The 15828-nt window shown below is 36.4% G+C and overlaps 2 protein-coding genes across 2 annotated transcripts; both read right to left on the reverse strand.

The window, feature by feature from the left end:
- Positions 1 to 631: 631 nt before the first annotated feature.
- On the reverse strand, positions 632 to 3803 carry LOC131019077 (uncharacterized). Its single transcript, XM_057947759.1, has 8 exons — positions 3762 to 3803; positions 3400 to 3534; positions 2695 to 2724; positions 1964 to 1996; positions 1662 to 1732; positions 1318 to 1399; positions 999 to 1091; positions 632 to 914 (listed from the first exon to the last, which is right to left on the reverse strand). The coding sequence occupies exons 1-8, from the start codon at positions 3801 to 3803 to the stop codon at positions 870 to 872; spliced, it is 531 nt and encodes a 176-aa protein (XP_057803742.1). The 3' UTR covers positions 632 to 869.
- A 666-nt stretch (positions 3804 to 4469) lies between these two features.
- Positions 4470 to 12252, reverse strand: LOC131014875 (AP-4 complex subunit epsilon). Its single transcript, XM_057943010.1, is given in 12 exon segments — positions 4470 to 5563; positions 5565 to 5876; positions 6096 to 6239; positions 6536 to 6613; positions 7315 to 7431; positions 7637 to 7693; positions 8577 to 8708; positions 8800 to 8997; positions 9621 to 9731; positions 9820 to 10035; positions 10670 to 10855; positions 11361 to 12252. Coding segments are annotated over 12 exon segments (2853 nt in total). The 5' UTR covers positions 11928 to 12252; the 3' UTR covers positions 4470 to 4828.
- Positions 12253 to 15828: the final 3576 nt, after the last annotated feature.

Below are 15828 nucleotides of genomic sequence, written 5' to 3' on the forward strand. Positions count from 1 at the left end.
AACTCACACATTTAACCAACTCATAAGCTAGTTGGTAAGAAGATAAAGGGAACTAAAATGGCATGACTGAATCCAAAAAAAACTAAGTAAGGCATCCTTAGATGCTCCACGTGTCGTATGTTCGGACTATCGTTTCTCAATCACGCGATGTGCATGTTACTGCATGATATGATTGAGATGTCCAAAACTTCAGTTGTGTATTAGTATTATTTTTGAGTTAAGAGGGTGACCACTCCTAGTCATGACACAAGAGGATGAGTAGCTAATAACAAAATGTTTCATGGGGTAGGTATGAATTTGGTGTTGTGCCTGCATCTAACAAGATTAGGTTTTCTTAACCTGACTGTACTCTGATTCAAGTCAAATAATTTTTTAGGCTATCTATGTCATGCATAGTAATGCACTGATGATACAGAACCAAGATTAACATAGCGCGTTTGTGCTTTTTTTATTTGGTCAACTGATAATAGATTGCATAATCTCATTGTGGAGTTCAGCTCTCAGGAAAAAAGTCAGCCAAATATTTAAAAGTGGAGTCTGAAAAGCTTTACATAAACTTTTGAGCTGACTTAAGAGGCAAGATAGGAATTAGACTAGATATAGGCTGTAACGCTGTGGGAAAGATTTGAGAGAAACTAAAAGCGATAAGAAGTTGATTATATCAGGTCAAGTGAGAATAATACATGCTCGTAAATTTCCCAAACCCAATCAGGCATAAGCCTCCCACTGCACGCCACTATTTGTGGATAGTGAAGCCTAATCCTGAAACAAAGATCAGGCAATCTAATTGTTGATCTAAAGCGAAAGTCTAAGTAGAATACAATACAGACCTCAAACCTATGTTAATCGCATTCACACAGATTGATATGCTAAGTCTGGTTGCCCGTCTCATAGTTCAGGATTGTGTTCCTTATCTGTGGAATAAAAATGCTCATTAGTTGGTGTCATTAAATTACGCGTGTAGGACTGTAAATAGAAAAGATCAACTGAAATCAAACCTCATTTACAAGATTTGCAGCTCCGGAGAAGTCTTGCTTTGTTTTCTTGAGTTGTTCGACACGTGCTTTCATTTTACACTTCTCTTCTTCTGCCTAATTTACGAAAGGTAAAATAAGCAATAAAGTTCTGCATAAAACGGATGAACAAGAATCTAAAACAAAAGGAATGCATCTCTTATCGAAAAGAGGGTTTTAGGAAGGCAAAAGTAAAATTTTGAATCACACTATTGCTAATAAAGTTTTCATAAGCTACTTCAACTCTAATCAAATTTATCTATTCAGTTCAAATAAGTAATGAAATCTTGTCATTCGAGCTCACCTTTTCCAATAGCCCCATTAAAAGATTGACCTCATTTTTCTTTGCTTCTATAAGTTTTTGAGCCGTTTCTCCTACATTACTCCTGCAAGTATTTAGTCATTATTGTCTATTCAGGAAACATGTTCAACAAAAAATAGAATGTCTAACAAGACATGAGTTTATACCATCGGTTTCTGCATAGAGAAAACTCAGATAGAAGTATAGACTGTAGAAATTTATGAGCTTTATTACTACAGTAAAGATTTACTTAATCATATATATATATGTAACCATTCAAATCAGTAACTAATATTGTAGGAGGTGGTCGTCAGTTACAAAGTTAGTTAAGTGATATAAAGGCGTACTTTGTAGAATGTAGAGGATCCAGAGTTTGTTCTTCCACCAGCTCTTCTACAGTATCAAGAATTGTTCCTGCCTGCAGAGAAATATAAGAAGTTTTGGAGGACCTATTATACATAGCTCGTTAGCTACTATCTACAACATTGAAAATGATTCCTTAGTTTTAACCAGCTGTAAGGAACAGAAGATAAGGCATCCAAACAGGCAGAGAAAATTGAGTAGGAAATTGAAGGGCCATGGACCTCCTTCTTTGAATTTTCATACACCATAAAAATGACTCTTTACACAAAATACCATTGGGCAATACCTGTGTCTCGAGAAATATTGACTCAAATTGTTCCTGCAAGATAAGATATAGAAGCTAATCTCAATATTGATGATTCTTTCAAATAAGTCAAAATACATTTCTCTCTTATGAAAATGTAAAAATGTTGATAAAGCCAACTAAATATTTACAATATTAAGAATATAAGCAGCAATTTATCCACTGAAAATGAAATATGGAAAAAAATCTTGATAAGATTTTAGTCCCATACCATAAATTTTACTCCAACAGAATGGAAACAAGATAATTATACAGCTCCCACCAAAGAAGTATTATGTATCACATTTATAAGATTAGAGAGCCGCATTACAAAAACTAATATATACTCTTTAGAAACTTGTTAACTAAGAGAGAGACATAGAAAAGTAATCAAGAAATGAACATACACACAAACCCAAACACGGGCAGCAGATAAAAACTCAAACTACAGCAGCTGGAAAATATTAGAAACTTCAAATAAAAGACACATGTCATCGTTGATGAAGTAGTTCGCATAGTTAGATCAAAATTCCATTAATTTGTACATATCAACAGCATGCTTGTATGAAAGCAACAATGCTCAACAAAAGATGTTCCCTGAACACACTCATCGATTGTTTTAGTCATTAAAATAATGAAAACAAATTGTAGGTAGTAAATAAGTAGCCAAAACTTTGGACCTCATGTCAGTTTCTAAGTGAGCGACAGGACAAACAAATATTTCTATTTCATACCTCAATATCTTGATGCAAGGAAGTGATAACCTGAAATACAGTAAAGAAAAAGGTAGAAACAGTTAAAATTCATGAAGTAAGAGATTTACATCGATTTTTCAGAACTAGAATGTAAAGATTTGAATGGCAAAATAAGTAAATAAATACTAATTGTGCATGAGATTCACTGCAATGGCCAAAAAATAAAAATACATTTTTGTGTTTGATAAACTAATAAGCTCGTAAGAAAATGTAGATGCAGTACCCTAACCGACAGATCATTTGCTGCATAACTAACAAGTTTGCAACAGAGTGCAAATAAAGCTTTGTTAATCTCGACTCTACTTATAGTTTCCCCCCTTTTTTATAAATATCTTGATTAGTTTATGCTTTTATCGATGAAGCACTTTATTTCATATTTGCTTTTTCTTGATTGAAGGATAAAAACAAACAAACAAATGCTTCCCCCGTGCTATGCATTCTCAAGCGATTCCTACATGGGTGCATCCCAAAGAATAGAAGAAATTACCGAAAGCATGAGGCATATGTCGTCATCAAATGAGCTTAAGATGCATTACTCTCACACGCCAAAAACTCATTATTTTCATAATTCAAGATTTTAGGCCGACAGCATGAATTTCCTACAGTATCTCAAATACCACTGAATTTTTTAAAAAAAAAAAAAAAAAAAAAAAAACAGTAAAAGTAAAAGCACTTAAAGGGTACCTGAACAAAGAGCTGATGGAGTCGATCCTGCTCAGATGCAGTAAAACTCGGAAAAGATTTACGGAATTCCTTAATGATGTGAAATAAAAACTTAATTAGAATAAAAGAAATTGGAAACGCTGCGACGAGTATAAACTACAACACCGTCAACGATGCGAAATTCAAAATCAATTACGACGAGAACCAAAAACCGAGCTCAAGGAGCGCAACTGCGTTGCACGATTCTTCAATTAGGCCTGATCAGAAAAGTCCACTTCCATGTTTTTCTTATTGCTTTACTTCTGGAGAATTGAGCTGCCAGAGTGGCGCAGTGTGATTTTAGAGAAAGCTGAACGATATTGAACGATGAACTCATTTCAGACATTGCGATGCCTCAGATCAGGAAAAGATGCACTACTTTCCATTGTTTTTCTTATTTGCTTTACCTTTGCTAGGAATGAAATTATGAGATGTAGTAGTGGCAGTAGTGTTGATTTCAGAGTAATAGAAAGCGACGGGTAGAGCGAGAAGAGGCGGGAAACGTATATCAATTTTCAAATTGGTTTTTTTTTTCCCCGATAAATTAATAATTAAATAATTAAATTTAAATAATGTATTATCAATTATGAACAAATTCAAGATATTTGATCTTAGATAACTACTACTATCGCTAGGACAACACATGCACACTAACTGTTATTTTTATCTAATCATCAATTTATCAGCCATCTTTTGTCAAGTAGTATTTCTTTTATCCTATCGAAAAAAAAAAAAAAACTATTTCCTTTATCCCTCAATCATTTTTATTTCTTTTTATTTTAATTTGTCTTCAAAATATCTTCTAACTTATTTTAAAATAATTTCACTAACTATTAACCTTTCAATCTTCACTTTTTGTGAGATTCATTCTCCACTCATCAAATACACAACTAACTTTTATTAAAATATTCATTAGAATGCAATTAACAAAATGGCAAAGGTTATGTATGCATTCACACTAAATAAATTCAATTAGAGTTCATGAATTATCAATATACAGCATACACAGCACCTGCCTTTTGTAAAACAAGGCAATGTTCTATAAATAACAGTTGAAGACGATATAACAGCAATACTTTTATTACAGCGTGAAAATAAAGACACAATGCGTCTCCGGCACTCCGTTTAATGTTTCAAAAATTGTCCCGAGGTTTTAAACATGGACGATAAACACGTATCGACAGTTGAAAAACCTGTACTGTCTAGCTCTTACTGAATTTCTACATACCGGAATCATCCCAGCAACCAATACAGAGAGAGTAGAGCTGAAACTACTACCAACACCGGAGGGCTACTGCTCGTGACCTGTCGTTAGATTGCATCCTCGTTGGTCGTGGCTTAGAAACCAAGGCAGAGAGCTATCCTCAACGAATCCAGCTCGATTTTTGTATCCAGGTTCTCACATAAAAATCTAGCCAAGCAAATCCTTAAATAAGATGGGGTTCTGACCAGATGGCGTCACACCCACTTGTCTTACGAGTGCATCCTTCTCCAAAGCTTCCTTCAAATTTGGCCCCTTGTTCAGTTGTTGAGCTGAAGGTTCGACTTTACTTCCCCCAAGACCATTCGATTCTGGACTGGGATCAATATGACTCTGGGCAGATAGAGACATGTCCGCGAAAAGAGATGTGAAATCAGAATCTTTAGTAGCATCGTCAGCTCCACCAGTACTTGCTGGGGTTGTTTCTTGTGTAAAATCAAAGAGACCTTCGAATTGCTTGAAAGGATCTACTGACGGTACGCTGCTAGCAATAGATGGTTCACCCAAGTCCAGCAAGTCTGGAGGTGGCTGGGATGTTTTTACAGCAGTGTCAGGAGCTGAAGCCTTCGATGAGCGAGACTTATCTGAAGTGTGATTCTGAGTTTTCAAATTCTTCTGGCTAGGAGGCTGTCTGCCCTCAGATTTTGATGAGCCCCCAAAAAGTGAAGCCGCGAGTTTTTGCTTTTCTGGAGAAATTTCAATTTGCTGCTTTCTTGAATCATAAGATGTATCACGTGTTTTTGGTTTTGAACTGCTTGCTGAGTCTGGTCTGGGTGTCTCATTCTGAACCTTAACTGGTTCAGTGCTTGAACTAGATGGTACAGGAGAGGAGTAAGTAGGTCGTCCCCACTTCTTCTGAACCCCATCAAGTCGTAGTTTCAGTTCCCGATGACCCAGAATCAGAAGCTGATGGAACAGAGGTAGGATGCAGGACATCAGCAGCATATAATGGCTCTGGGACAGGAACAAGCTCAGATGAGGATGCTAATACTGGAGGAACATTCTGAGGCAGCGATGGTTTAGGTAACTCGTAGGCCTCAAACCTAAGAGCGTGTGTAGATGGTTCGTGTTCGTCATGACTCTTGAAATTACTAATGCTTGACATTCCAAAGCGTTCACTCTCCGGAATATATGGCTGAGCACCATTTTCTATTGCTTGTTGGACATAACCATCTAGAAATGAAAGGTTTTTGTCAATCTGCAAAAATTGAGAGACATTATTAGCATTGTGGACACTAGATATAACCAAAAACAGCACCAACAGAGGCAGCAGACAGGCTATTATACCCAATGTCGGGTGGGGGGGTGGGTCTCTTCAAAATATTCATTATATGTCAAGCCAACAATGAGTTAAACCAGTACAAGGCCAATAGTAAGGATGAACAAATTAATACTTGAATCTGAAAGAAAATGTCACCTCAATGTCATCACAAGTTGAATCCATAGGCATTATTTTCTTGACAGCTTGCGCATCTAAAGTGAAGATGGATTGAAGCTCATAGGCACGCTGCTGAAGGTCCGTCGAGTGAGATGCCAACATTTCTTCAATCAGTGACTGGCACTGTAGAAAGCTAAGATGTTACAAATATGAAAATATCTCCACATCATAGCAATCAAGAGCAGGATTATTAGAAGGATAAGTTCCAGAAACTAGTAGGAATCCTCGAGCAAACCACTCACAAAAGTTAAGTACAGCAAAGACATGATTATGAAACAGGAACTGCTTGTAACAGAAATCTAAAACTGCATATCACCAACAATACCACTAGAGATGGGTATGATAAATTTCAGCAATAATGGATATACTCAAGAAATAGTTAAAAAGTCAACCTATCATACAAAACCCCAAATGTTTACCTCGGGCAGTAAGTCCACAGGTTTCCCAGACGCTATTTCAAATGAATATATCTTCATAATTCCTGTCACTGCATATCCCTTCAAACAAGAGGGAGAATAGATATTACGGAGGGGTCATATTATCAAGTTAGTGTAATAATAGAAGAATCAAGTACTGATATGTAGCCAATTAAAAATGCAGGGTAACTAGGATGAGGGCCTGTTTGCAGTTTGCTTCTCTAAAAACTTTTTCATTAAATAAATGATTCTTTGTTTCAAATGCATGAGATATGACCATCTCGCTAGTCATTCAAAAGTTCTCATTTTCTCTTCTTATTTCATAGTCCATTATTTATTGCAATATTTCTGTTTTTCTCAATCACCTTTACTATCAGTCCGTCACACACACCAACAGTAAATGAGTCTACCAGCTATCACGGTATTGTGACACTATTTGAACCACAACTTTGTTGGGGACTCAGATTGCATGAAGGGTATAGGCTATAAATTCAAAATACTTACTAGCCTTAAAGATAAAGATAACTCAGTATTCTCAGTAATTCATACAAAATGGGTTTCTATAGACAATAAAGCATGGAGGAAGCGCAAGTTTACAAAATTATTATCAATGCACAATGTTTTCAATTTTCACAATTCAGAGTGACATGAACAGACAATTAGCCCGAGTAACAAACCAAAAATATGTACCATATACAACACAGGAACAATGCTCAACTTTGTAAATGTACTGTAGTTACACGACAGGATATATTGCACAATTTGACATACTAAATACCTACCTTCACTGTATCATCATCTGGGTGTGCCTCTGCAACATCACACAACTTCCCAATGATGTATGAGGCAGAATATTTACCATCTGCAACCCCATATTCTCCTAAGACCCAACAAATTACCTGCAGCATTAGAAAATACAGAAAGCATGGTGAGAGGTGAGCAAACTTGCCTTTGAGAGAGAGAGAGAGAACCAATTAAGGAAATCAAAAGACTGAAAGTATAAATTTGGTTGGTTAAAAGAAAATTAGGATGGAAAAGCTGTCACTTCAAACCTTAGGAAAAAATTACGGTAAAAGAAGGAATCTTGGGTGTTCGGTAACATACTTGAAGAAAAGCAGATGGTAATTTTGGCTCGCCCATGATTCGAAGATAAGACTCCACCTGCACTCAACAGATAATAGCAGATTCCAATGAGAAATACTAGAATGAGTACAGCCATTACTTGGTCATCAAATTAGACTCCAAGAAACAAATGTAAGCAGAGAGGCTGTAATTTATCATGAAAAGGTAAAATAGAAAAGTTAGCATAAACAACACTGGTGAAAACAAAAGTAGAAAAGTTTAGTAGGATTGATAAGCAGGCCCTGCTTCCGCAGAAAGACATACACAGATGACCCTCGCCTACCCTGATGTTCCCAAAGCCCTCAAAAGCATGTCATCAATGCTTGATAGAGACTGACTCTTAAAGCACTAGCGCTGATCAAAACCAACAACCAAAAAATCCCAATTATATTGGTCCACTACTACCTACTAGTAAGAAATATGACACTTTTTTCCTCTTCCGGACACGAAAAAAATGGGGTGTCAAAATTTTCACAGATTTGGAATAGCATCCTCATCAAAACCAGACATAATACCAAGAACAAACCAGGCTACAGGGATAGTAGAGTTTGTAGAGACTAAATAGGGTCACAAGTACAGCATCTAACCCATTGATTAGTTTTAGAATTGCACTGAGTTAAGTTGCACCTATAAGCAATACTGATTTTTTCTAAAAAAGCTATTTAGCGTGTGTGTGTGTTGGCCTAGCGGTAGAATGGTCAATGCCTGAGGCCAAAGGTCTTGGATTAAAGTCCACCGTGGCGCGCTCTTTAAATTTAATGTTGCAATTATAAAAAATAATAAAAAATAACAGCTAGCTAATCACACATGGATTATTTCATTGACCAACTAATGATTTCAGATGATAGTTAACTGATAATTAGGTCAAGTGAGACCAAGTATGTAGATGATGTCCAAATTTAGATGCAAAATGAAAACATACAGCAGATGATCTAAGCTGACTATCTGCAGTATCATCATCCTCTCCAAATCCCTCTGCAATTAATTTCATCAGGTTATGTGCAACTTTAGCATTCACCAGGTCCCCTGCATGCTCAAACACTTTATTCATGGTCTGGAAAATGAAAAAACAGAAAATCAAAATCTCCTCAAATATGAAGGTAACATTTTAGCCAACTGATTCAAAACAATAAATCAATGAGAACCTGTATGAACCATTGGTTGCTTGGAGCAAACTGTTCAGCAAGATCAACACATCTTGAAGCTATTTCGGTTTTGTAATGACTATCATTGATGCTTATCATATACTCAATCATACGGTCCACGATTACTTCTACATTTGATGACTTGGTCATTTTGTAGAGTAGATCAAAGGTCTTGCGCTTTAGGGTATCATCTGGGTCCTGCGAAACACAGAAGAAATTTTCTGAAGCATAAAAGAAACAGTAACTTAATCACAAGAAGTCATTACCAGATTCAGCCAAACTTGAAAAGATAACATGCAATGCCAATATTTTATATTTGTAATAAAAATAATATAAAATCACAGATAAAGAATAACAACTAAACTAGCCAAGCCAAAGACTAGCGCTCTAAGTAACAATTCTGGCCTGACATAATAGAAAGAAAATATATTTCAGTGCCTTATCTATTGTCAAGTACCTTGGATTTCAATTGAATGATATCACTTACTCTTGATTCTTACTTGATACTAACACCCCAACATATTATCTAGTCAATGCAAACTGTAACTTCATATGCTTAATGGGTTCAGATTTCACGTTTTAATGCCTATTCTTCTAGAATGCACCTTAACTATTGTATGAACGAGTGAAACCAAACAATCTAGATAACTTTATTTGTATGTTATATCCTGGTATTGCAGCCAACATTTTGAGTCATATCAGACTATTACGAAGCATGAGAGACATATTTTACAAGAAACAGAAGTGCAATCTTTTGTAACTGAAATGAAATCAGAAACCATTAACATCCATTTTTCATCAGTAGAAACACTATATCTTACCTCTAAGCAATCAATTACAGCCAGTTGATGCTGCTCAGCTATTTCTGGGTTTATCTTTATTAGTCGAGTAAGAGCATCAATACCAAGATACTTCAGGTTGTGGCTGTCGCTCTGTCCATCAAACATGAATCTAGCTATTATAAAACGAAACACCATAAAATAATGATTCCAAAATATCTCCAAGATTTAGAAGACATACTTTCAGAAATTTTGCAATTGCATCAGCAGCTGATTCAAGCAACTTTGGGTTGGGGTGCAATGATGAAACACAACAAATGCTCTCATAAAGAATGGCATTCCCAATGTTGCTTGTCGAATCACATTTTCTCATTATATCACCCACAATTGTGTACATTTGTTCACTGGCCTTCTTGTCACCAGTACCCAGTAGGGACAGAATTTTCAACAATTTGATCTGTGAAAATCACAGGATAAGATATTAATTATTAAAAAAGAAAAGAAAAGATGGATAGCGAGAGCATAAATAGAATATCAAAATTTAGGTATTCCTCTTTGCAAACCCTACATTTATGCAGAAATTCACATTCTCTGCAGTTGTGTGTTGCACTAAGGAGCATTTTTACAGTACGGCAAATACATATTGGTACCGTAGTAGGGATCTTAGGATTGTAGTCAAGAAATGATGCCTATGTATTACTCCCTCCGTCCCACTCTAATAGGCTCGTTTTTCTTTTTGGGACGTCCCACTAGAATAGACTCGTTTCCATTTTCAGTAAAAAAAATATACTTAATTGGTCACACCACTTTCTTCCTAAAAAGTAAGTTTATTAATCTCTGTGTCCAAAATAAATGAGCCTATTAGAATGGGACAGAGGGAGTATATGGGAGAAGGGAAAAAAAAAAGATGTAACCTCATGAGCCCACATGGACGAGGGGATGCTCTAAACAATGTGATACAGAAATCCCACCTCAAATCATAACCAGAAGGGAAAATTTACAACTCTTCTTCTAAAGGTGGATCTTCCACTAAAACATGATGAAACAGAATGTGTGAGATGCATAAGACGTGATGGAAAAAACAGGTTCACCTGAATGAATGGAGCAGGCATCTGATGATAGTCGTAACTCTTTGGTAGTCTGCGCTCAGCTACTTGCTTAAGAATGTTTACAAAACTAACCACCAGGTCCTTATATTTGTCAACATCAGCAGTAATAAGATCAAATAGAGGGCAAAGAGCAGCACCCATAACCCCAGGATCATTGTCGCAAAGCTTCTGCAATAAAATTATTTAGTGAGAAAAAATAATTAATTGTTTCCCACTCAAGCAATTACTTCTCATTTACAAAAGTTTAAGGGTGGCAAAAATTAAACGGTTGATAAACAACATATTATAAAATAATTCAAATATTTCTACTGCGGCCTCTCTTAGGGATCCCTAATCACTTTTTTTAAGAACTGATGAGCTGCATCCAATCCAAACTTTTGTCTGAACGGTAGAAGTTATATCAGGGTTCCAAATGCTGCAAATCGAGCATATTTTAGATTTATTACAGAGCCATTCTGTGCTTGATAAGTATACAGACACATAATAATCAGAACATATAACGCAAAGTGCAAATTTATACTACAAGCTAGCAGGAGTATGCACTTAGCCTCAAAAGTATATACCTTCATATACCACCATTTTTAAACTTCTAACTGAGGAATTCATTAATATTTACTGTTAGATCTCTAACATATATACACTTGTAGATACATTGACAATCGGGAATGAGCACCTTGCGGAAATTGGAAATGAGATGGGAAACCGACCCAGGAGCCTTTTGAGAAAACCGATGAAGCGCCATGACAGCCTTCTTCCTCACCGCCTCCTTCTGGTGCCCCAACAGCTCCACAACCTGCGGCAGAACCGCTGGAATCGTCTCCTCATTGATCAACCTGCACACCGCATTCAAAGCCGCGCAAACCACCAAAAAGTTATCGCTCTTCAAGTCCTTCTGTATCGTGTTGACGATCAAAATAATCAAATCATGATCCTCGTTCAGAAACAACGTCACCGCCAGGTATCCAGTTCTTTTGAGCAGTAAATTCTCGTCGTGCGTCATCTTGACGGCGTGGATGTACCCGAAGGAGGCGTCGTGGCCGAGCATCTCGACATAGAGGAGGCGGATTATGTACTCCTTGAGCTTGTATTTGGGGGTGTTCGGGTCGTTCAACCTAACTTTGAGGGTCTCCACTTCACGCAATACAATGCGGTCTTCCTCGGCTTTGGATCGAGACTCGCCGATTGATTTGATGAGGTCGAGGAACTCCTTAGACTGCCCGAATCCACCTTGGGAGCCCATCGCGAGCTCCCGACCGATCGTCTTTAGCTGCTCCAGCTTTGAAAATGTTTGAATTAAAGGGTATCAAATCGATCTCGGTCGAGATTGGATGAAATTCGGGCCCGGGGAAAGAAATTGGGAGTAGATTTGGGTTTAGGGTTCGGGAAATTGGGGAAATCTGCAGAGAGGAGGTGAAGATCCAGAGAGAGACAATATATTAGTGTGTGAAATTGAGATGTGTGTGTATTTTTGTTTTTGTGTGTACGTGTAAGGAGAGAAGGAATGCGGAGAAGGAGAGATCATAAAAGAGGGGGGGCTCGTTGATGTACAATCATTGCTGCGAAGTGTACAGGGCTTATTTACAAATGTTTTTCACGCTTCAAACTACAAGTATCAGTCTGCATCAGCTGCCATGTTGCTCATTTTCATAAAATAAAATCATGCTTCTAATATTGTAAATTGCCTTAGTATTTTGTTAATTTGTTTATAGTGGATCAAGCAAACAAGTACTAATTGAATGAGTTGCTACAAATATTACTATTGTATAAAATCAAATTTCAAAAACAAAAATTTACAAATGGTATCAATGTTCAAGTATACTCTGAGTAATCACTATTACTACTATTTTTGAAAAATCATGATTGTTTTTATATATATATACAAATATAAATAATCTATTAATCAATAACGTATGAATAATTTATTGATTTGTGCTGAGATTAGATTTTATATTTGTCAAAATTATAACTTCGTTACGAACTTAGTATAATCAACCAATTATACGACCATATATAAATACTATATAATATAATATAATATTGATTGAACTTCAATTAGGAGTACTTACAATTATAACTTTGTTTTATAATGAACATATATATTTTTAATTTAAATATTAATTGTTAATTTTTTTATGAATTTACCATCTTTAAATTCATAATTTTTGCCTTATGCCATATATTTATGTAAAAATAAGTATATTTATTATTGATAGTCGTCTTCTCTTAAAAATGGTTAGCGGCCTTTCTCTAAAATAAAAAGATTAATTGGTGGACAATTAATTTGATGTCGTGTACTTTTAAATTAAAATTAATTTTGAAATTTGCAACAAATTTGACCTTAAGTTACTTTTATTTACAAATTTACCACCAATTGAAAATGAAATTAATTTTAAATCAAATATTATGATTTTTCAATATATATAATATAACTTTGAAAGATAAAACAAATTATCAACTATTTTCGGTGATCAAAATTCAAAGAATCGTGTGACCGATACTTTATTATTTGTGCACAAGCACGCAAGTTGCAATACTTGTCCACGTAAATACTTGTCCAAGTTAGAATATATAAATTACGTATGAATGACGAAATGTAAATTTTGATGAAGCTCAATTGATAAAATGTTTATCCTCCTAAATAAACAGAAAATTGAGGGTTTAAGAGGGTTGGTGAGACATGGATAGATGGAGATGGATTTTATCGGTGGAATATTAAGGAATTGTGGATTATACCTAGTTTTGACTGACCGGAGAAGACAAAGGAATTAATCGGAATGCTAGAACACGAGAGAGAAAACTGTTGTTGTATTGAAAGTAAAAGATAGCGTAAGTCTTACATGGAGCACGTATGCTGTTATATATAGATTACAGGTAAAGGGCAAAATAATAAATTCGTCAATGGAGCATGCTTCTTGCGTGATCGGGGGCATAATGGTAAAGTCGCCTTCACGCGGGAGATTTCCCCGTGTTTCTGGTGATTCCTCTGGTGAAGATCGTTCCTCTGGCGAAAGCGGCTTTTCTGGCGAAGGTGGTTCCTCTGACGAGTGTGGTTTCTCTGGTGGGCGTGATTCCTCTGGCGAGTGTGATTCCTCTGGTGGGCGTGATTCCTCTGGCGGGCGTGATTCCTCTGGCGAGTGTGATTCCTCTGGCGAGGATGATGCCTCCAACGGGTGCAATTCCTCTGGCGATGATGATTCCTCTGACGAAAGCTATCTCGCTGCTCCCTGTGATTCCACTGGTAAAGTCATTCCTCTGCTCCGCACATATTACTCCTCATCAGGGGTGTTTGGATGAATTTATAACCTGTTTAGGAGTTTATAAACTCATTCAAAATATTTGGCAAAATAAGTTCATAGATAGTTTATAAGCTCTAAACATAAATTGTAAGATGTTATAAACTCTAAAAAATATAAGTTCATCAACCTCAACTTATTCTTCATACTCTTATATGTTGTTGAGCATGGAATTAATCTCAAAAGTAAAAGGATAAAAACATAAAATGACACTCATTATTTACTAATTCGATCATAAATTTACGTCCACGGGAGGTCATCGGAGAAATTTCACTATTGATAGTGAGATATTACAATTACAAGAGTAAGTGATGAAAATTGAGAAAAAAAATCCCCTAATTGTACAGACGGGAGACTTATTTATAGATTATAAAGTAAATCTAGCCCTAAGGCCCATTAATTCAGGAAATTAGGCCCAAATTTTGTACAATAACATCTGTTTTGGTGATGTGTCGTTAAGGCTTGCGCGGAGCTGGATTGTGAAAGACGAGGCAAAGTTAAGCTGCAAAATTGAATCCAAGGTTAAGACAAAGCTAAGCTCCAAGGTTGAGTTGTCAAGGCTGGACTGCCAAAGCTAGGTTGCCAAGGCTAAGCTCCAAAGCTGAGATGCCAAGGCTGAGTTGTCAAATGTAAAGGCTAAGTTGCCAAATCTCATCTGTCAAAGCTAGGCTGTCAAGGCTAAGCTCTCGAAGCTGGACTGCCAAGGCTGATTTGTCAAGGCTAGGCTGCCAAAGTTAGGTTGCCAATGCTAAGCTGCCAAGGCCGAGTTTTCAAATGTCAAGGCTAGGTTGCCAAATATGAGCTGTCAAAGCTAGGCCGCCAAGGCTAAGTTCTCAAATTTAATTATATGCTCCAATTCATATTTTTTACCCGTTATACTTTACCCGAGCAAGTGAACATAATTTTGTCCACATCACATGTAATAATTATTTTATAAATATCCTTCAAGTATAATTTGTTATTCTCATCATATATTATTTGAAGTTCATCTATTTTCGTTTTTTTATCTATTTAACAAATATTTTTTTATCTATAACTAAAAAATCGATTTTTAGTTTATGCATGAGCCTTAACGGGTTGAGTTCAAGCTCGAGTAACCTGGTAATTAAGATTTTTTTTTTTAACGAGTTCGAGCTTGAACATCATATACGAACATTTAACGAGTCGAACTCGAGTTCAAGCTCGAATTTGACATTATCGAGCATCACCCGAGCCGAGCTCGAGCTCGGAAAGTGGATGACGAGCCGAGCTCCGAGCTCGAGCTCGGTCAACAAAATAAAAATCTCGAATCGAGTACACCCGAATATTTAAACGAGTTTATAGCCATATTTATGCATACATTTCATTTTTTGGTACGACTCTCAAATATATGCACGCCATATTTTTGGACAATAGCTCACAATTTTACATTTATAATTTACACTATTTACTTATATTTAATAATACCATTCATATGACCATTTCTTCATTACGATACTTTAAATACTAATATTTTTTGGGGTTAATAGCCGAAAAATACACGAACTTTCACGAAATTTGCAAATTGCACATGACCTTCAAAAATAGCCTCAGAATACATAGCCTTTTAATTTTGTTGCAAATTGCACACGCGTTGACCATCACCTTGATCGGTGTTGACGTGGCACCGGAGTTTTCAGACGTGGACGCACCGGCATTCAAAACGACGTCGTTTTGAATGAGTATAAATTAAAAAAAAAAAAGGAAAAATCCCCATCTTCTTCCTCCGATTTCCATCTCTTCCCGTCTGCACCTTCTTCCCGCCGCACCTTCTTCCTCTGATTTCCTCAAACAATGCTCCGACGACTAGCGCGTCAAGGAAATTGGCTG

Source organism: Salvia miltiorrhiza, chromosome 3 (genome assembly GCF_028751815.1).
Source record: "Salvia miltiorrhiza cultivar Shanhuang (shh) chromosome 3, IMPLAD_Smil_shh, whole genome shotgun sequence".
Classification (NCBI taxonomy): Eukaryota; Viridiplantae; Streptophyta; class Magnoliopsida; order Lamiales; family Lamiaceae; genus Salvia; species Salvia miltiorrhiza.

Excerpts from the sequence above, each read along its gene's own strand:
- LOC131019077 (XM_057947759.1), bottom strand. The coding sequence starts at position 3,803 with ATGGAAAGTAGTGCATCTTTTCCTGATCTGAGGCATCGCAAT. Across the intron at positions 1,997-2,694 it reads CCTTGCATCAAGATATTGAG|GAACAATTTGAGTCAATATT; the intron begins GTATGAAATAGA and ends CTTATCTTGCAG. Across the intron at positions 915-998 it reads CTGCAAATCTTGTAAATGAG|ATAAGGAACACAATCCTGAA; the intron begins GTTTGATTTCAG and ends TTTATTCCACAG.